The sequence below is a fragment of the Erinaceus europaeus genome, chromosome 10 (assembly GCF_950295315.1).
Source record: "Erinaceus europaeus chromosome 10, mEriEur2.1, whole genome shotgun sequence".
Taxonomy (NCBI): domain Eukaryota; kingdom Metazoa; phylum Chordata; class Mammalia; order Eulipotyphla; family Erinaceidae; genus Erinaceus; species Erinaceus europaeus.
Genome location: NC_080171.1, coordinates 86,947,293 through 86,969,568, shown reverse-complemented (window position 1 = coordinate 86,969,568; position 22,276 = coordinate 86,947,293). Strand labels below are relative to the sequence as shown.

The 22,276-nt window shown below is 41.9% G+C and overlaps 1 protein-coding gene across 3 annotated transcripts in view; it reads left to right on the top strand.

Moving 5' to 3' along the window:
• The first annotated feature begins 14,852 nt into the window (after nt 1-14,852).
• The window catches only part of ASTN2 (astrotactin 2), a 1,286,255-nt gene continuing 1,278,831 nt past the window's right edge, over nt 14,853-22,276 (top strand). For 2 of the 3 annotated variants that reach the window (XM_007521936.3, XM_060200047.1), the window contains exon 1: nt 14,932-15,568. In XM_007521936.3, the coding sequence (XP_007521998.1) occupies nt 15,079-15,568 (490 nt within the window). In that variant the 5' untranslated portion in view covers nt 14,932-15,078. Of the gene's footprint in view, nt 15,569-22,276 lie in introns of all 3 variants that reach the window. The other variant, XM_060200048.1, reaches the window with a different exon arrangement.

The window sequence follows — 22,276 nt, the reverse complement described above, 5'->3', positions numbered from 1 at the left end:
TCTACACACAGCATGTGGCATATCAAGCAGCTTCAGTGTAAAGTTGGAAACAGACTAGTCCATATTTTTGTTCTTGTTCACCACGGTTATTGTTGCTCTGGTTTAAGGACGATTCACCTGCTCCTGGCAGCCTTTTTTTTTTTTTTTTCTATCTGCGATCTCCAAACTGATATTTTTCATTTCATCTATTCTATGCTCTGCTCCAATAGGTACAAGGTAGCAACAGCAATGGCAAGTTGTTGCCTCACTCAAACTCTCAGAGAAAGACCGTTTCCCATCTCTGTCCCTGCTGCCTCTTATCCTAGAATAAAAAAAAGTTTGAGCTAGGCACTGTAGGACTTGATTCAGGATCCAGTATTGCCAGTTTTGTTTTCTCCCCAACACTGACTAAATCTTTTCATTTTTTTTTTTTATTGGAAGGTTAATGGTGCATAGTACAAGTGTTAGTTCATGACTACAGTTTCCAACTTTGTCATGATAGGTATCTGCTAAACACTCTCATTCCCAGCTAGGTCCTTTTCCACCATCATTTACCAGGATCTGTAAGTCCTCTCCCCACTCCCAAACCCCTCTTCTTGTTCTCCTTCCCCAGAGTCCTTTGCCTTGATGCAATACATCCAACCAGTCCAACTTTTACTTTGTATTTCACCAGGGAAGAGTGAATATGAAATGATCACACTCATGGCACAACTTAAGACACATTTGCTAAACCTTACCTTTGAATTCATTCTTATCATTTGTAAATTGAGGCTAAATTTTCCTGTCCTGGTGGTTTACCAGGCTACACTGTTATGATGATTCATGTAGAAGTCTTTAGTGTAAATGCAAATTTTGCTAGATATTGTTATTTTAATACCCAGACAGAGAATAGTGAAAGTAGCTGATTGGGCCAATCACTCTGAAAAGGAGATAAGGATAATTCTTCCAGAAACATAGAGGATATGCATGTTAATTGGCCACATGACTTTCTCCAAACACAGAATCTGAATCACAATGTGGTAGGTGACTACAAATCAGTATAGTATACTGTTTCAAGTCAATGAAAGACAGAATCAGTTTTCCATAAAGATCATGAGTTTGCCACTATTTCTGTGTGTAAGCTATAAGGAAACTATGGTGAGTGGGAAAAGCAATAGGAAAATATTCTTCCAGAAGTGATTATATCTAGACATTTGTGACAAGATCTTGCACTATACATATCTATTTTAAGGGGGTCAGCCAGTGGCACACCCGTTTAAGTACACATAGTACTATGTGCAAGGACTCAGTTCAAGCCCTGCTCCCCACCTGCAGGGGGGACACTTCACAAGTGGTGAAGCAGGTTGCAAACTGTCTATCTTTCTCTATCCTTCTCTGACTTCCTTTTGTCTCTTAATTTCTCTCTGTCCTATCAAATAAAAAAATGGAAAAAAGGAAAAAAAAAGTGGCTTCCAGGAGCAGTGGATTTGTAGTGCTGGCACCAAGCTCCAGCTATAAGCTTGGAGGAAAAAAAAAAAGTACAGATCTATTTTAAGTCTAAACTCAAAATAGTCTTTTTGCTTGTTTATTTTTTAGATAGAGACAAAGAAGTAAAAAAGCAGAGAGAGAAACCGCTTCACAGGAACATTCTTCAATGTGATGGGGGACAGGCTCAAACCTGGGTCACACAGACAGCAAAGTGGTCTTGCACTGTCCAAATGAGATCTTTCACTGGCACCAGAGTAGCATTTAAAAAATGTGTCACTGGGGGACAAAAGACAAAAAGGGTAGGTTCCTTGTCATGCATGACCTGGATTTAAGCCTCAGCACCCCATGGGAGTACCACATCACCAGAGAAAGCTCTATTGCTATGGTATCTCTGCCTCTCTTCCTGTCTCTCTTTATGTGAAATGATAAGAAGGAAAAAGTAGTCCCACAGAGAAATACACAGGTGTGAAGCCCTAGCAACACACACACACACACACACACACCTGACTATGTAATTCTCTTACATAAATTGCTGATGGTATTGTATTTAAATGAAAATAAAAGTGAAAGTTCTTACTATAGTCTGTATAGTCCTGAATAATTTAAGACATAAAAAATGTTTAGAAATTAATTTCTTCCACTTTTATCTATCAACCCTGTAGCCATATTAATTTTCAAGATGTGGTTTTGGGGGACAGGAAGTAGCACACCCAGTTAAACACACATAATATGAAGTGCCTGGGCCCTGGCAAGGATTCCAGTTCTAGTCCCCAGCTCCATACCTGTTGGGTGGGGGTCACTTCACAAGTGGTGAAGCAGGTCTTCAGGAATCTATATTTCTCTCCCCCTCTCTGTCTTCCTCTCCTCTCAATTTCTCTCTGAACTACCCAATAAAAAATGGAAAAAATGGCCTCCAGGAGCAGTGGATTTATAGTGCAGTCACCTGGACCCCAGCAATAATCCTGGAAGCAAAAGAAACAACACAAAGCAAAACAAAAAAAACAATATTTGGCTTCAATAATTTACCAAGTTTTCTCTCAGGGCCTTTGGGTTGCTACTTCCTTTGATTGGAATTCTCTCCTGACCCCTTTGCCATAACAACTACTATTTGTCCTTCCTCATTTTTAATTAATGGGCAATTTTGCAGAAATGCATTACTTGGACCTCAAATATAAATTAAATAACTCATTAATTAACTTTAGAGAATTTTTCTTTGTAGCATATTTAAAAATTGTATCATTTACCTCTTGGGCTTATAAAAAATTTATAAACATTAACTTTTTCTCTGTACGATAAAGTACTGTTAACTATAGTTACAGTATTGAAATTTTATACATGTTGAATAACAACTCTCTTCTTCCATATAATCAGTTTATTTTTAGAATTAAACAGATTTATTTGCAGAACAGAGAAATTGAGAAAGGAGAGGAAGAAAGAGAGGAGAGAAAAAAAGATACTTGCAGCACATTTTCCCCCTGAATTTCCCCACTCCTGCTGCTCTGTAGTTGGGCTAGGAGGACTTGAACCCAGATTGTCAATCATGATAATATGTGCACTCAGCCAGGTATATGACTACATAGCTTGCATATATTCATTTTGAGAATTTGTTTTTGTCACCTCTTGACCAGACTGTAAGTTCCGTAAGTACTGGGACCATTTTAGTTTTGTTCATATTATACCTGCAGTGCACCTGAGCTATAGCATTCTATGAAGTAAAAGAGGACCTTTTCAATGCGAAGTGTTTTTTTTTTTTCTCTCTCTCTCTTACTATAAACCAGAGTCAGTGCACTTGGGCGCAAACACACACACACACACACACACACACACACACACACACACCTGTGTGTACATGAATACACATATACATGTTTAGGCACACACAGTGCTTAGAGGTGTGAAGATGATTTGTAATAAAATGTGCTAAAAACATCTATAGAATAAGATAAAGCTGAACCTCCTAGAGACATAGGGAGTCTATAGAGCCCCAGCCCTGCTGAGTCTTCAGATTATCACACAATAGTTATCAAATGTAGCTTGGTAAGTGTGTCGGAAGTGGGGGATATCATTTGCCTCCCTGAAATACATTTCAGCAAGACCCTAGGAGTACGGTTAAACTTTCTTAAGAAAAATAAATTATAAGTACAAATAAATCAATCCTTAAAATAGTAGGAAAAACAATAAAAATGGATTCACAGAGTTAGGATTCTGGGCAATTGAAATTCCCGAATAATAAGTGTGTAGGAGAGACTTGTAAGAGGCAATCTTTGGGTTGCACCCCAAATCATTAACCATATTAACACTTATCCCTGAATATAGTACTTGAGGGGGCTAGGTAGTGACTAACATAGTAAAGTGCACACATTACCATGCTCAAGAACCTGGGTTCAAGTGCCCAGTTCCCACCTTCAGAGGTGAAGCTCTATGGGCAGTGAAGCAGTGTGGCAGGTGTTTTTTCTCTCTGTCTCCCCATCTCTCCCTTCCTTCTCAATTTATCTCTTTCTCTTTAAAAAAAAAAAGGAAAGGGAAAAAAAGGTCACCAGGAGGAGTGGAATCACTGTGCAAGCATAAAGCACCAGCAATAACCTTAGTAACAATTATTTTAAAAATACAGTAATTGAAATTGTGTCATTCCTGCATTTCACATGGACAAATATTAATTTACAGATATATTTTGTTCAAGGCATCAAAGTTGGAATTTGAGAAACCTGATATTTGAACCCAGGTTTGCTTGGCTCTGAAGGATACTAAATAATATTGTTCAAAAGTTAGAAACAGCATGCACACAATAGCACAACTCAACAAATTTAAAGATGATGAAATATAAGATGATGACTCGCTCTCTCTCCCTTCTATATCCAAAGGCACACAGCTGTTTAATGACACCGTTGAAAAAAAAATCAAAATTAGTATCATGCAAGAGACATGTGCCTTTCACATCCATTTGTTCATTCATTAATTCAACAAATGGTTACTGATGTTCTAACAGATAGCAGACATTAGAGGACAAGATTCACAGCATTTTTATCCTGTAGTAATTATGATTTAGCAGAAAATTAAAATACTAAATAATATTTCTTTATTTTTTTACCTTTGGAAATATGGTGAGAGTGACCATGGTGGGGGGGAAGAGAGTGAGAGAAACCTGAGATACTGCAATACTCATGAAGATCCCCCCCCACACACACACACACACAAGTGGGGACAAGTGGTTTCAGGGGGCAAGAGGTGGTGCTCCTGGTTGAGTGCATAAGTTAGTATGCTTAGTAAGGACCTAGGTTCAAGCCTCCACTCTCCAGCTGCAGGCTGGACACTTCACAGAGAGTGAAGCAAGTTTTCAGTTATCTATTTCTCTCTCCCTTGCTATATTCCTTTCCCTATCAATTTTTCTGTTCTCTACTTAATAAAATGGAAAGAAAAAAAGACCAGTAGGAGTGGTGGATTCCTAGTGCTGGCACCATGACCCAGTAATAACCCTGGTAGCAAAAAAGAAAGAAAAGGGAAGAAAGAAAGAAAGAAAGAAAGAAAGAAAGAAAGAAAAAAAGAAAGAAAGAAAGAAAGGAAGGGAGATAAAGAAAGAAAGGAAAAAAGAAAGAAAGAAAGAAAGAAAGAAAGAAAGAAAGAAAGAAAGAAAGAAAGACATTTTCATCATTCCTGTAAGTATGAAAGCTCTTAATGTATTACACTGTCTGGTTGATGGAGGTTATGGGGAGGACATGACCCCACTAGTTTACCTCAGCACTAGTCCAGGTCATTTGAAGGCTCCTTACCACCTTCCCTGTCATAGTATCTAAATTCCATCCACTGTTCTCATATTTAAGACTATCCAATGATGCAACTTAAAGATAATAATGTGTTACTGAGACCAACTGGACTTTTCACATGACTACATTCTGTTAATATACCACTATATACACTTTAAAGGTTTTTCTAGACAGGTGCAGAAACCATTCTTAAAGTCACACAAGTTGTTTATAATCTCAAATGGAAATTTGCTTGCTAATTAACCCCATGACCTACCTGCTTAAAATGACCTGTTTAATCTTTCCTTGTTTTCCATATGGGGGCCAGTTTCAGAGTTCAGCTGAAAAGTTTAAAATTTGTAACTATTGTATTTCTACTCCAAGAACTTGAAAGTATTTTACTAGATGTAAATTGCCCAGTACTTAACAAGTCCTCTCTTTTCTACATGTTTCTAATTTTTTCAGGGTCAACTAGGGGTTAAAAATGCCAAACACAGAGAAAAAAAAAAGGAATTCTGTTATAGTGTTGATGAGTATGCAAATTGGTTCAGTTCCAATGAAAACACTGTGGAGAGCTCATAAAAGTAAAATAGGAGGGGTCTCTGTTCTGTAGATAGTAGGCATATTTTAGTTATATTCCAAAGGGCCTATGTCTATACTAGTTTTTTTTTTTTAACCTGAGCCTGAAATCTGATATGCAGGTGGATCCTAGTTATTGTCTGGGGAGATGATGCCATGGCTGGAAAAAGGACCAGAAAGCTATCTATAGAATGGAGGCCCCACCCCCACCCCCAACTCTTCATCTGCACTACTTCAGCCTTTAGGTTCAACTAAGGTTGCCTTAGTCAACAACTTGTTTTGCTTTATATCTTAACTCTCTTTTCAGCCACCAGGTTCCAGATGCTAGCATGATGCTGACCAGACTTCCCTGGACAGACTACCTTACCAATGTGTCCTGGAGCTCCGATTCCCCAGAACCCACTAGGGAAAGAGAGGCAGGCTGGGAGTATGGATCTACCTGTCAACACTTGTGTTCAGTGGGGAAGCAATTACAAAAGCAGGACCTTCTACCTTCTGCATCCCACAATGACCTAGGGTCCATACTCCCAGAGGGTTAAAGAATAGGAAAGCTATCAGGGGAGGGGATGGGATATGGAGTTCTAGTGATGGGAATTGTGTGGAGTTGTACCCCTCTTATCCTATGGTTTTGTCACTGTGTCCTTTTTATAAGTAAATAAAAAAATAAAAATGGAAGGGCTGTGCGGTGGCACACCCAATTAAGTGCACATAGTAATTAGCTCAATGACAAGTACAAGGATCTGGGTTTAAGCTTTTCTGGCTCCACACTTGCAAGGGGAAAGCTTCATGAGTGGTGAAACAGTTCTGCAAGTGTCTTTCTCTCTCCCTCTTGTCTCCCCATCACCTCTCAATTTCTCTCTGTCCTCCAGTAAAATGAAAAACAACAATGGCCACCAGGAGCAGTGGATTTATAGTGCCAGCACTATAATCACCATTATCATCATCATCATCACTATAATAATAATTATTATTATAATAATCACCTTATGGTCCACCAATGTCACTGATGCTAAAGGCTACATGATCCTATATGTCATAGCTACATTATTCACAGTAGACAAAATATGGAAGTAACCTAAATCACTGACAGAAGAGTGGATAAATAGGTTATATATATTCAATGAAATATTATTATACAATTTAAAGATTGATATAATATCATTTAGGATACAATTTTGAACTGGAGATGATTATACTAAGTGAAATAAGAGCTTAAAGACAATTACTAGATGGCAGGACTTTGGTGGTAGATGTAGGAACATACACAGACATATATGTATGTGATTGAAGCTATATCCTTGCAGTATTATACTTTTGTAAGACATTGCTATATCATTAATAATAAAAAATATTGTAAAAATATGGCATCCTCAAATGCAGATAATGTGTCATTGTGTTAAAGCATAGGGCTTATATGCTTGAGGCTCCAGAAGTCCTAAATTCAATCCCTTACACCACCATAATTCAGAGCTAAGAAGTGCTTTCATTTTCCTTTATCTTTCTTCCACAAAGATAAATAAATAAATCTTTAAAAAAATTCCAACCTCACGTGTGGTTGTAAGAATTAAATAAAAGAGTGAGTTCTATGCTCAAACCCATGTATGAAGGCATTCAGGAAAGTTATAAATATTATTCTGTCCTGATATCCTTGTTCAAATAATAATGATAATATTAAAATAATAACAACAATAGTAATATGTTAAGGAGAAAAATGATCTAATGCATTAATATTATACTCTACATCAGTTACATAGTCATATTTCCTGTAATGACATTTTAGTGAATCAAAGACTACATTTACGACAGTAAACATACTCACTGTACATATATATACTAAATGAGTAGGCTGGCTGTACAGTAGACTATACCATCTAGGTTTGTGTATCATTCTCATTTCCAAAATGACAGAATTGTCAAATGAGACTTTTCTCAGACTTATCCTCATCCTAAGTCACACATATGTTTATATGTACTGGTTTAGCAGTTTAGCTTAAATAAATATAGAGCAGACACTGCAAGATTATAGAAAAAAATAAATTTGGGAGTCAGGCGGTAGCGCAGTGGGTTAAGCGCATGTGGCACAAAGCGCAAGGACTGGTCTAAGGATCCCGGTTCGAGCCCCCGGCCAGGCTCCCCACCTGCAGGGGAGTCGCTTCACAGGCTGTGAAGCAGGTCTGCAGGTGTCTGTCTTTCTCTCCCCCTCTCTGTCTTCCCCTCCTCTCTCCATTTCTCTCTGTCCTACACAACAACAACAATAATAACTACAACAATAAAACAACAAGGGCAACAAAAGGGAATAAGTAAATAAAAAAGAAAAAAAGAAATTTAGGAAACTAAAAAAAATCCTAAACATACAATAATAATGAAAATTTGGGGGAGGGAGAGAAATCCAAAGGAACATCACTATTATCATACATTAATGATGAAAGATGATTGGTATATCAGAGAAGTAAGGAAACATGAATAGGTTAAATGATTAAGTAGGCAAAGAGGTACAGAGATTTGGACACAGCAAATGAATGGGAATGAATTAAAGATGAGCGGACTTAAAAAGGAAAATGCAAAAGGATGAATGAGGAATGAGAGACTTTCAAGGAGCATTGTGAGGATTTTGACTTGATGGTGTAAGAAGGATATGAAATGATTGTAGTAAATCACCAAACAAGGAAGGGTTGATTTAGTGGAGTGGATACAGTGCAAGTGGGAGGTAGTGAAAGGTATGAGTTGACAGAAAAAGATTATAAATTTGAGAATTGTTAAGGAAAAGAGTCAGAGAAATTCTGGTTGAAGTAGAAATCAGTCAAACAGATGCTAGTAGTAATAAAGAAGGACAACAGTGATTAAAATATCCATTCATTTTTCATGAAAGTGAAGTTAGAAACAATGGTAAAATTTGGCTTTAAATGAGTTATAGTGGGTATGTTCTGGAAAAGGAAATAAAAATGAATGGAAGATGATGAAGCAAAGAAAGGTCTTAGAAGAACAAAATAAATAATCACTTGGAGGTACAAACTTTTATTGAGACCTACTATGTGCCAGAGAGCAAATATATTCCCATTATTATGAACTGGCTTGACATCACACTGTGCCATTTATACATAGAAAAATAAATTCAGAGTTTGTGAAATACTAAATTTTAGCCAACAAGAGGTAGAGAAAAGAATTTGAACTTAAATCACTAGGAGAGATTGCTGAGTCAATGAAATAGCAGTAAATGATAAAGCTGCAGTGATCTATTTTGGATACAGCAATAATGAAAGGTCAACTTTAGGATAGACTTTAATCTTGTCATTGATCGTACACCAGCTGATGGAGCTGGGCTTTGCAAGGTTCGAGAAGCTATGACACTGGCATAATAAAGAAAGTATCAGGGAAAGGTAGCTAAAGAGAAGGAAAGGGAAGAATGTGCTAGATGATGAGAGGGGTCAACTTGTTGCAGGGAGCCCAAAAAAGATGAAAAAGACAAAGTGAGCTACAGAGAAGGCAATGATTGAAGCTAGAGAAAACAAATAGTGGAGATTTGTGAGTATGAAGAGGAATGACAGGAGATTTGTAGGTAGAGAAGACATGGGCAGGAGATAGCAAGATCTTTGCAAATAGAGTTTATTTTTGCTGTAGAGATTATATTGAATCTTAAAGAAGGACTGTTAAAAATAATTGAACCATGGAAGCCTGATGAAACTGAAGAAAAAAGGGCAAAAAAGAGGGAGTAAGAGATATATGGATAGAGAGTGAATAATGGGCATATTGGAGACGACCAAAAGTATGATATATTTTATTTACTTCAGAATTATGGCTGGTGCCTACTACAATACCTGCCTTAGAATGAGACAGTAAATATGTGATCATTTACTGACAAAATACACATTTTGTGCTTTTTTAATGTTAGTTAGAGTAACATATAGTTTATTTGAATGTGGTGATAACACATGTGCTATTTGAGCTTTGGAGCTCCATATTTACTAGGAAGACACATCAAGAATTTTCTTCAAAATGAACAGTTGTTAAATTATGAAATTGGTACAATTTAGACATTATATAGAGATATGAGAGGGCATAACAAGGGAAAAGTTAGTTTAGACTGAATAACTTGTAATAGGGAAAGAGTTTTATTAGCTAAGATTTGCAAAGGAGTAGTAAGATGAAGTCTTTGGGGAACCATCTCCAGCAAAAGGCAAGACCTGTGTGAAAATTCTGGGGAAACAAGAGCTTGAAACACTTCCAGGAACAGAAAATAGCCCCATAAGGCAGTGGTGGCAGATCTTGTCACATTGGATTGGAAATGAAAACGGTGGAATACCACTAGATATTTGGTATGTAATGATATCATTAAAGAGACACTAATATAGGAAAGTCATTTTTTGTATATATATTTTTTTATTTTTTATTTATAAAAAGGAAACATTGCCAAATCATAGAATAAGTGGGGTACAACTCCACACAATTCCCACTGCCAGAGTTCCATAGCCCATATCCTCCCTTGAAAGCTTTCCTATTCTTTATCCCTCTGGTCATTATGGGGTGCAGAAGGTAGAAGGTCTGGCTTCTGTAATTGCTTCCCAGCTGAACATGGGCATTGACAGTTAAATCCATACTCCCAGCTTGAGGAAAGACATTTTCATACATGTGATTTCTTCTCATTTCTATATGGTCCTGAGAAGCAGGTACAACTCTCCCTATTTCACAAATGAGAAAAATAAAGTTATATGTTAGACATTACCATCTGCATTGACACAAAAAAGGAAATGAGGGGCTGGGTAGTGGTGTACTCAGTTGAATGCATTTTACCATGTACAAGAACCTGGCTTCAAGCTCCTGCTCACCACTTGCAGGGGAGAGGCTTCACAAACAGTGAATTAGATCTATAGATGTCTATCCTTATCTTTCCCTTTCTATTTTCTCTTCTCCCCTCAGTTTTCCTCTGTCCCATCAAATAAAATAGAAAGATAGGGAGAAAGAAAGATAGAAAGAAAGAAAGAAAGAAAGAAAAGAAGGAAGGAAGAAAATGAGAAAGAAAGAGAGGTGGACACCAGGAGTACTAGATTCGTAGTGCTGGCACTGAGTCCCTGCCACATCCAAACAGCAATGAGAGAGAGAGAGGAATAAAGAAAGAGAAAGAAAGATAGGGAGAGAAAGAGAGGGGGAGGGAGAGAGAAAGAAAAAAGGGAAAGAAAATGGCAGAGATGATGTCTACAAAAAAGTCTGATGAAAAAAAAAGTCTGCTGGACTTTTAAATCAGGTTTTTCCAGCTATATGGGGTTGACTTAGTTGTGCCTATGAATAAAGGGATCTTTTATAAAACAGAATAGATTATGGGGGGGAGGGGGAAGGAAAGTAAAAATGTTACAAAACTATCTAAAAAGGCAAATATGAAATATTAAAGATGAAAAAGGAAGAGGAAGTTTTTGCTGGGAGGATTGAGGAGCTAGAATGAAAAAGAATTTCAGATCAGCAGAGTTAGCAATGGGGGTACTGTATAGAGGAGACCCTAGAGGAAAATAGGTTACATCAAATATGAAATATAACCAGTTTAATCAATGATAGAATGTGAATGCATGAAAAGGAGAAGAGAAGAGAGAAGCTGAAGGGGAGAAGAGTGGTGACCACTGGTCAATGAGGAAGGATTGATGCATAGAAGGGACTTACAGATAGATTTAGGAGGCAGACTTGAGATCCACTACTTGATAACTGCATGATCAAAATTATGTTCCTTTGCCTCCCTGAGCCTCAAATTATGCTTCTATTAAATAAGGATAACAAGGCTTACTCCAGATGTTGTTGGAATTATATGTCAATGCAGCAGTTATACTGTATTGAGCACCTACTATAGTAAGTACTTTGTATAGTCATGCTCAATTCTCACTATTACCAGAAGACAGAGCTTGTTTATCACCATTCGTCGATATGCTATGCACAGCTTTAAAGTCATAGAGTATGTGTTCAGAAATGTTAATTATTTTCCTATCACTACTCAAGACTCAACAATGCAAAGACTCAAAAATAAAGTCAATATTCCTCAAAACGTTTCCCATCACCACTCAAGACTCTATATTACTTGTTAAATAAAGCCAATATTCCTCAAAATGACCTGAAAATTCCTTCCTTGACTTTTCTTTCTAGTCTCCCAGGTTCCCTAACTTTTCTTCCTTGTGTGTCTTCCATTTCCTTTTGCAAGATTTGCTCTCTCTGTCCTCCATTTAATTATATATTCTGTCTTCTTAAGCAGGTGTCTTAGTTGTAAGCAAAAGTGAACAATTTTCAATAATTTAAGCAGAAATAAAATTCAACAAATTGAGATTAGATTACTTATATTCTCCAAGAGGGCATGGGATCCTGGATTAGAGTTCAAAGAGTCTATTCAAATCCAAATCTCAGAACAGAACTGCCTGATAGATATAATATTGTTTCAGCTGCAGCTAGACATAAATAGGGCAATTCACACTTCTGACACCAATGACTGGGTTCCTAGCAGTGCTGTTACAACTGTATTCTCTAACAATGAAACCTGGACATAACCTCACTGTTGCCACATGGGTTCTCAAGTGGATTGGGCTTGATTCCAGCTTTTTTCCAGGGTTAGGGTGGGCAAAAAATTATTGGTGTATTCTGAGTCACATGTCCAAATCTCAGCTGCTGTGGAAGTTGAGAAAGTACTTGAAGAGTTTAGCTTCTTCATAGGAGGTGGGCTATGCCTCAGAAGTGAAGGAAAGGATGTAGGAAAGGAATGCATGCAGATGCTGAGCATTTGCAAAGAAAGTCTGATACCTGCTTTAACCTGGAATTTCCACTCCACTGCTACCAGGTCTGCATGACTCAACTGTATTGCCACCTCTTCTGGGAAGATCTCTTCATGAAAATTTTTCAGAGAACTTACAAAAGAAAAACATGTATACCTGAATTCTGAGATTTTATTTTTGGTACCCATTTCACTCCCACAATCCCTCCTTCCTCATCATTATAATCTCTCCAAGAACAGAAACTGTGTTTATCCATCTCTGCATGCCCATATAGTACCTGATAGGAGCTATATATATATTTGGTGGTGAATGAATGAAAGGGTTGGTCTCATTTGACAAGCCTTAGTACCAGAGGTCCATGAAGGACTTGCACAGATTCTGACTTACATAAGGGAGCCCTTTTTTTCCTGGTGTGCACAACTATAAATAGACAATGTCAGCATACTTGAAGAAAGGGGCATAGAGAATCAGAAAGCCCCATTGCAGAAGATAGTGGTGGATTGTAAGGGTACAAAGGAGAGACTGAAGGAAGCAGGGTGACATATTTTGGAGGAGCAGGCATGAGAGAAGCAGGAGAGGATTTAGAATCAGTGGACTTGAAATACTAGATTCTACCCATGCCCCAATCCTTCCTCCCTCTTGGGTTCACAAATTAGTAAACTGAGACAAGAGAAGCTTACTTTACAAACTTCAGCAAATATAAAACCAAATATGTTTGTGCAGATAAGCTTCTCACATCTTTCTGTGGTGGGCTTTTCCAAGGTCATTGCAGACAGTGAGTTTCAAAGAAGATAGTGAAGGTTTGGAATTCATATCTTGGCTATTTCATTTATTAGATATGTGACCTTGGGAAGTCTCTCACTTCTCTGACTTTCTGACTTCAATATCCTCATCTGAAAAATGGGAATCACATACTATCTCATTGCATTTCAGCTATATCTAAAACCTCATCCAGTTCTAGCAGTGGGAGAAAGTTCAACAATCATGATCATTAATTCCAAGACCACGAATTGTGTTTGATTAGTCTCTCTTTTCAGTCCTCTATCTTTGTCCACAATCATAAAATATGTACAAAAACTGTGCCAGGAGTTGAGACACAGGCTATTCATGTGAAGGGTTAAAGATAAAAAGAAGAAAAGCAGAAGTGGGAAAAGCTAAGATGAGAAGTTAATGCACAGAGACAGCACAAAAGGTGCAGATGGGCAAGCAATACAGAGAGATGAGAAATGGCTTGCAAATTATAGGGAGGAAGCATTTATAAGATTAAAGTCAAGATGGGAAAGAAGGAAATGAGTGAAGAGATGAAAGAGAGAACAGAGAAAGAAGATGAAGAAAAGCAGGGGGAGTGTAGAAGTGGAGGGACTGCTGAAATGTTAGATCACTGCAGAGGTGAGGGCACTCTGGGGGTTGGGGGTGAGTTTCCTATCTCAATGGGTCAGAAATGAAATCTCCCCAAGAAAATGGGGAAAATAGAAAAGAAAAAGCAAAAGGAAAGAGTTTCTGATGCCATGGGTTTACAGTTCAACTTAAATCTAGGACAAGAATGACTGGGGTTAAAGAATTGAACAGACCCTTTCCAATAGCAATGGGCTACAGGGTTTCAGAAACGGAGTAATAGATCTCTGTTTTGCACCCTTTTCAGGAATTTCACAGAGAGCAGAAGCAGCCAAGGAAAGCTGCTCTAAGCTTGAAGTGGAAATCCAAAATTGAGGCTCTTGCTTGAGTGGGTTGACTTGGAAGGCAACAACTAGGGGTGGGGGTGGGAGCCTGAGGGCAGACTGTTCTGACCTGAGTTTTGGAGGGTGAGGGCTACAGAGTGAAGATCAACTGATGGACTTTGACAGTGCAACTTAGGAAGGCAGTTAGTGCAGCCATGGAGGTAGGGTCTTGATGGTGGGAGTATGGATGTTTGAGTTTGCAGCAAGTAAAATTGGGGCTCCCAGGTCAGAAAAGAGTATAGAATGCATTACTGGATTTGAGGGAAGATGGAGTCAAGTCTTGGTCATTTAGGAGTGTCCGCTGACGCCTAGATGGGTGGACCTGCTGCAAGGCTGGGTTAAGGTGCACCCCCAACTGTAACCTCTGGGTTGAGTCAGGGGTGAAATAAACTGGGACAGCTAGGCTAAGCCTCGGTGATTAGGGTAGATTCGTGGGGAGGGGAGTCTCCAATTCTTAAGAATTTGGAGAGGGTGGTGTCCTTAAAGAACACTGTGAGGGTGGCATTGGGGGATCCTGGGAAAGGAAAGAGGGCTCTTGGGACCTGGATGAGGCCAGGCAGAGCTCCGGGTCCGCAGTGGGGGGTGGGGGTGTGTGGGGGTGGAGCAGAGAAGGGGGGCAGGTGGCTGGTGGCGGAGCCCAGAGAGGCGGAGCGGGGGGGCGGTCCAGGGAAGATCAGGAGGCGGAGCCCGGAGCTGGGGGCTGCTGGCGAGCGGCTCCCACAGCTCCTTAGCTCCAGCGTCCTGGTTAGCTTCAGCGTCCCCGCCACCACCACCGCCGCCGCCGCCGCCGCCGCCGCCGCCGCTGCATCTCCTTCCTCCTCCTTCGACACCGCTCGTAGCACCGCAGCCCCTCCCGCTATGGCTGCCGCCGGCGCTCGGCGCTGCCCTGGCCCCAGCTCGGGGCTGGGCGGGCGGCTGAGGCTCGGCTTCCACACTGCACCGCCGCCACCGCCGCCACCGCTGCTGTTGTTCCTGCTCTTGCTGCCGCCGCCGCTGCTGGCCGGCGCCACCGCCGCCGCCGCCGCCTCGCGGGAGCCGGACAGCCCGTGCAGGCTCAAGACCGTCACGGTGTCCACGCTGCCCGCCCTGCGGGAGAGCGACATCGGCTGGAGCGGCGCCCGCGCCGGGGCCGGGACTGGGACTGGGACCGGGACCGGGACCGGGACCGGGACGGGGACCGCGGCTGGAGCAGCAGCCTCTGCCGCTGCCGCCGCGTCCCCGGGCTCCGCGGGCTTCGCGGGCACCGCCGCCGAGTCTCGTCTGTTGCTCTTTGTGCGTAACGAACTGCCCGGGCGCATCGCGGTGCAGGACGACCTGGACAACACCGAGCTGCCCTTCTTCACCCTGGGTAAGGCTGGGCGCCCTCACACGCGACGTCCCAAGGAGCCGTGAGTGAAGACGGACGGGCGGGGACGCCCTGCGGACCCCCGCGCCAGGCTGCCCTGAGCGGGCTTGAGAGAGGGCAGCGGAGGGCCCGGAGGGCGCACAGGTGGTTGCACTGGAGTGAGGCTGCTGGTCCCAGAGAGTGTTTAGCAGGAGCCGGGGGGCGTGCCACTCTCCCGCAGTGGGGATTTAGTCCTCAGTCTCTCAGTCCTGGGGTTGAGTTCTATGGAGACCCATTCCTGATGCCAGAGAACCCAGGTCGCCGAGTGCGCTGGGAGACAGTGTCTGGGGTAGTGCCCGGCTCCCAAGACAGGTCCGAGTCCAGCCGTCCACTGCTGTTCCGGACACCGCCAGTGACCGCACCCGCCTTACCGCTTCCTGGCTCTTGCCTGCCTGGGAGTTGAGGACTATGCTCTCTGGGGTAGAACCCCAGTCCAATGGCTTAGTATGAATTCACCATCCTCGCATAAGCTTGATTCCCCGTGTGTGGACTTGGTGACCTTGGCCAAGTCGCTTACTCTCTCTGGGCCTCAGTATCGGTTATCTGTGAAATGGGATTGAGGAGAATTGAGTGATTTGCGAGGGCTGGGATTTTGAGTTCAAGATCTTTACTTTTTGATTCTCTGATTCACCCTTTACCCATCCTCCACCCCCATTTGTCTTTCTATACCCTTCTCCCCAAATACACACACGGAGAGTAGTTTTGTAACTTGTGGTTCAATTACTAGGCTAATACTAATAACTAGAAGACCCGAAAAGAAGGGGAAAGGGAAAGGGTGTGGGGGGGGGGGGCTCAAAAGGAAAAGTTAATCAGAAAGTTCGCCAGCAGCTTGCTGCCTGCTGGTTTCCAGCGCGAATCCCCGAGGAGCTGGCCCTTCCGTGAAGCTGTGGGAAGCGCGGCTGATTTTCCACCCGGGTAATTGATAGCTTAATTATCTCAGAGAGCGTTTATAAAAATGTTGTTCCCCTTTCGTCTCCCGCGCTGGCTGTTCTCTCTCTCTCTTTCTCCTATCTATATATCTATATATCTATATATCTATATATCTATATATCTATATATCTATATATCTATATATCTATATATCTATATATCTATATATCTATATATCTATATATCTATATATCTATATATCTATATATCTATATATCTATATACTCTCCCCTCCCGGGGCCGCGGATTGGTTGTCCGAGTCTTGCCAACAACAGTCCCTGCCAAGCGCGGGGTCTCGCGGGGAGGCTCCCTACCTTTTCTTCTGGGATCTTTGACTTCGCAGGGGTAGTGACCCTTAGGGTGAGCTTCTTCAGGATCCCTGTTTGAGCCATGGAAGTTAACCATTTGCTTGTCGGAGAAGCTCCAAAGCGTAACCAATGGATCAGAACGCCACTTTTCAGGCAGCCATAAAATTTGGAAATGGAGTTTTGTGACACTCCCCCCCCCCAACCCTGTTCCGCTTCCTCCACCCCCAGCCACCTCCTCTTTCTAGCTGGCTGCCTTTGGAGACTTGAACACATGCCAAGCCCTCTTGTAGTTTCAGCTCAGGCTTCAGGTTTGGCTTTCCCTAGATGTAACCAGAGCACACACAGCTTCCTGGGAGGCAAGGAGGAAGACTGCCTAGCAAGTTCCCAGGGGACTTCAGGCAGCTGGTCTGGCGTGCTGCGGTGGCGCTGACACACGCTGACACACACACACACACACACACACACACACACACACACACACACACACATCAATAGCGCTCACCACGTGTGTCTATGGGATTGCCCATTCCAAAGTAGGTGATAATATAGATATAAGGCTAAGCTTAGGTTCATAGCTAGGTTCCAAGTCTCCCCTGGGGAAAGAGTCCCTCCAAAGTCTTGAAAGCATGTCCCATTGTCATCAAGTCTGTCCACCCTGTTGTCTCCACCCTAGTGACAGATCTGCTCCCCTGCAGTGCCTTGAAACATCAGGAGTGGTGAGCCACTTCCTCTTCCTCTTCTTCTTCTTCCTCTTCCTCTTCCTCCTATTCTTCTTCTTCTCATTCTTCCTCTTCTTCTTCTTCTTCTTCTTCTTCTTCTTCTTCTTCTTCTTCTTCTTCTTCTTCTTCTTCTTCTTCTTTAAATTAAATGATGGGGGATGGGAGAGCAGGCTGCTTTTAGGTCTGGTGTGACTTGGAAAGCAAAATCCCAAGTGATCCCAAGCCACTAAGGTTATGAGGATGCTATCCAACCCGCTATAGGGGTAACACCTAGAGCTGGGGTCCCAGAGGCAAACTGTGTGAGGAGTCTAAAGAGGAGCTGGAAATCTGGAATCCCCTAGGCCCAGATGACCCCTAGAGTGTCAGCATAAATATCAGGATGCCAACCTTCACTTGGCATTCCACCTTCTGTGACACACAGCAGCTGAGCTTGGCAACTGGGACTGCTTGCCATAGAGTAGAAAGGTACTGCCCTTCCTGGCATCTTTGAACACCTTTCAGGCAAGAAGTGAATGCAATCCCACCTCCTCCTTCTACCCCCTCTCCGCCCTCGCAGCGCCCTGGACTATCAGCTCAAGGCACTCCCGCAGGGATTTGGCTGGTGAGGTAGTCGGCAGATGGCCGAATGTAGCAGGAGCTGTGTAGGGAGACGTGGGCTTTTTATTTGTGTTGGTCTTCCACTGTTTGCATGTAAACACCGAGTACACAATGAGCTCTGGGGGGGGGGGGGACCAGGCTGGCTGGAAATGAGGGGTGGCAGTGGCAGTGGGGGTGTATGTGTGTGAAGGGTGGTACTTGAGTCATTTATGATCTTTTTCAGGGTCACCATGCAGCACTGTAGTTCCTCACCAGCTCTCTTGATGTCCTTGTCTGGCATTGACATCTAACAGCTTGGATGAATGAGGCTTTTACTACTAGCTCACCAGTTCAAAGGGTTTGGATATAATAGATGCCACATCTGGAGAGAGACAGTCGCAAAATAACAAATCCAAGCAGCAGTGGGGTCTGTTGAGCCAGCACTAGGGGGGGTGTTTGGTGCCTGCCAAAGCCCTTACTTAGGCCATGCTTTTGGGTGGTGGGTTCAGGGTGGATGGTGGAAAAAACAATGGGAAATTAAAGGAGGTGGACAAACACACATAAAATAGAATTTTCATTTTATTCCAAGTTCAGTTGAGGAACCTCGAGATAGGTTCACACATACACAGTCTACCATCCCTATTCATGTAGGTGACTGCAACTACATGCTTAGTTCTCTCTCTCATTCCATCCTGCCTCTTTTGCTTGAGACCTTGACTTTGTTATCTGCAAGGCTTTGATATATTTGATTATTCAAGCCTTTTCCTCTTCACATTTCTATACTCCTCATCATGTTTCAGTAGATGGGAATCCCCCAAGCCTAAGCCCCCCCCCCCCAATTTCTGTGTCTATTCTTTAGAATTTAATTATAACTATTTGGCATTGACAAAGTGAATTTCTTTGAAAGTAGTAAAAGGAATAGCAAAGTGTGTAATGACCTTTTTATTATTACTAATTCATATGTAGTAAATGGAGTGGGCACACTGCTATTATTCCCATTTTAGTGATTAGCCAAGCTCTCTTAGAGTAGTCACACGACTGGACCAATTTCACTTTATGAAGGAAATGCAAACTGGAACTAGAAACTCATTCTACCAGAATCTTACCTTCTTGATAACTGATGAAGTTTTCCTGATTAATATATCCTTTGAGCTGCAGGTGACATTTATTCAGGACATAGTTCTAGGTTCTAGAGAGAAATATAACCATCAGAGACATGACAAGAATCATTTCCCAAAGGAACTTCAAATATTTGGGTGAGCTGTAGAATGAGAGTTTGAAAGCTGAGACGTGAGTTAACATGGTTTCCAATGACCCTGCCAGCTTTATATTTTCCTGATTTCTGGTTTCCATTTCTCAACTAGAAAAGAGCCATAGTGAAACCCTGATGGGATGGGGTTAGGTTGGCACACTCAAATTGTGTTTGAATGGTTTAGTATAGTTTGAAAACTTAATGTTGATTAGCATTAGGAAAACTCTGCTCTGTTCACTGTGACCTTGAGCGAGTCACTTACCATTCCCTCTCCCCCACCCCCTTAGCGTCAGTTCTTTGTGCTCTTTGGTGAGTGGGTAGAAGAGTCCTAAAATTATCCTTTGGTGTATAGATTCTATGAACTTGAAGTGCCCTGACCCACTCTGTCACTCTGACTAGCTCATCCTACTTTTCTCTTTCTCCTTTCCTTTGCCTGTAACCTGGGGGTGTTTAGAAGGACTGATTGAAAATAACTTAAGAGGAACAACTGCCAGTGCAGGGCTTCTGAGGTGAATCTGCACATCATTCAGTCCTCACCTACCCCCAGGCAGCCCTGGAGTCTGCTTATAGATTTAGCTTTTCATGCCCATCGGTAGGGAAATGGCATACTTTTTGTGTTTAAGAGTGGCTAGGGTGGACTGTTCATTGTTAATTCTGATTCAACAAGGAGGGTTAGGAAGGTTTGAGAATCATTCAGAATCAACATCTCTGGTCTGTTTTGAGGGTTGGAGTGTGAAGGAGGAAAAACTCTTTCATAGTATATCTTTAAGTGCACCTGCAGGAGTCTATCTGGCAATATCCTAAATATCCTTCCCAGAAAGATGTTCTTTGCAGGAAGCTGACTGACCTGGAAGGATTGAGAAAGACACAGTTTGAAATGCTTCCAAGAAAAGTACACAAAATACAGATAGAAATGGACAGTCGAAGAGAGAATCTTCTGAAAACATAGTGATGGCCTGGGCACCTTAAACCTGGGAAGGGTTGCTAGGAGACTTTAACCTAGAAAGCATGGTTCACAAAGCTACAGTAACTCCCCTCACACATCCTGTCAACAGGGAGTTAAGGGTCTAAGGAATGTTCAAGAAGTGCAAACACTAAGAAGTGCAGAGTTTACCCCACAATATGATGTGTCCTGTACAGCTATCCAGCATCTTCCACACTGATTCTTAATGATAGTAGACTGCATATCCAAGAAAGGACTCAAGCAGAATACTGTACAACTATTTGGCAAGCATTTGGAGAAGGGAGCCTGGTAGTTGAATCTCCCTGCCCCTTTTGCTATCTAGGTTAAATCTGATGATGGATGTCAGTTGTTTAGAGGGAAGAAAAACGGATATAGATAGTACTAGGCTGGGACTTTTATCATAATTTCTGGACACAAATATGCATTAAAAAATAGTCCCAGTGGGGCCAGATGGTGGTGCACCTGGTTCAGCACACCATGTTACCATGCTCAAGGACCCAGGTTCAAGCCCAAAGTCCCCACCTGCAGGGAGGAAGCTTCAGGAATGGTGAAACAATGCTATGAGTGTCTATCTATCTCTGTCCCTCTTTATCTCCCCATTCCTTTTGATTTCTGGCTGTCTCTATCCAATAAACAAATCAATTAAAAACTCAGTTCCAGTGGTTCTCCATTTCTCTTTCTTACTCTCATTCTCTTTCTCTCTCTCTCTCTGTGTGTGTGTGTATGTGTGTGTGTGTGTGTGAGAGAGAGAGAGAGAGAGAGAGAGAGAGAGAGGGGCAGGAAAGGAGGGAAGGACAGAGTATAATAATGATGATTCTGGGATTGACAAAAGGAGGAATTTGATGTCTTTAAACAAAGCTAGGTTTAAAAGATATATATTATTTCCTCAGTTTGACGTCAGCTCGCTTATCCCTAATTAAAGTATGTAGGTAACCCTCAAACTTCAAAGGTCTATCCTGCTGTGATGTTCTGAATTTCTGTGACATTGTATATAAGGGCATTGGATGTGGTAGTATTCTGTGGTTGCTGTTATGAGTCTTTCTGCTTTTTATACTCACCTCCCCTATTCCATCCTCAACCCATTGCCAGTTCAAATGTGGTGAAACCCATTTAATACTAGGGGCAGATAACTGCCCTCAGAAAGTGCTGGATACTGAAAGGATAATGGGACAGGGAGAGAGAAGAACTCATTTGGTATAAGAGAGACTCTGGCTTGATCAAGGCAAAAGAAACGTGTTATTTCTGTGGGGATTAGTGACACTAGCCAAGGCAGGGGAATTGCACAAGCTTTACTAGCATTCAGAGCTTGATTTTTTTTTTTTTTGCCTCCAAAGTTATCCCTTGGGCTGGGTGCCTGCACTACTAATCCACTGACCCTCTGGTCATTTTTTCAATTTTTTAACTTTTATTTTATTTGTTTTTTATTTTTTTTAATTTAAGAAAGGATTAATTAACAAAACCATAGGGTAGGAGGGGTACAACTCCACACAATTCCCACCACCCAATCTCCATATCCCACTTCTTCCCCTGATAGCTTTCCCATTCTCTATCCCTCTGGGAGCATGGACCCAGGGTCATTGTGGGTTGCAGAAGGTAGAAGGTCTGGCTTCTGTAATTGCTTCCCCGCTGAACATGGGCATTGACTGGTCGGTCCATACTCCCAGTCTGCCTCTCTCTTTCCCTAGTAGGGTGTGTCTCTGGGGAAGCTGAGCTCCAGGACACATTGGTGGGGTCTTCAATCCAGGGAAGCCTGGCCAGCATCCTGGTGGCATCTGGAACCTGGTGATTGAAAAGAGAGTTAACATACGAAGCCAAACAAATTGTTGAGCAATCATGGGCCCAAAGCTTGGAATAGTGGAGAGGAAGTGTTAGGGAGGTACTCACTGCAAACTCTAGTGTACTTCTACTTTCAGGTATATATTT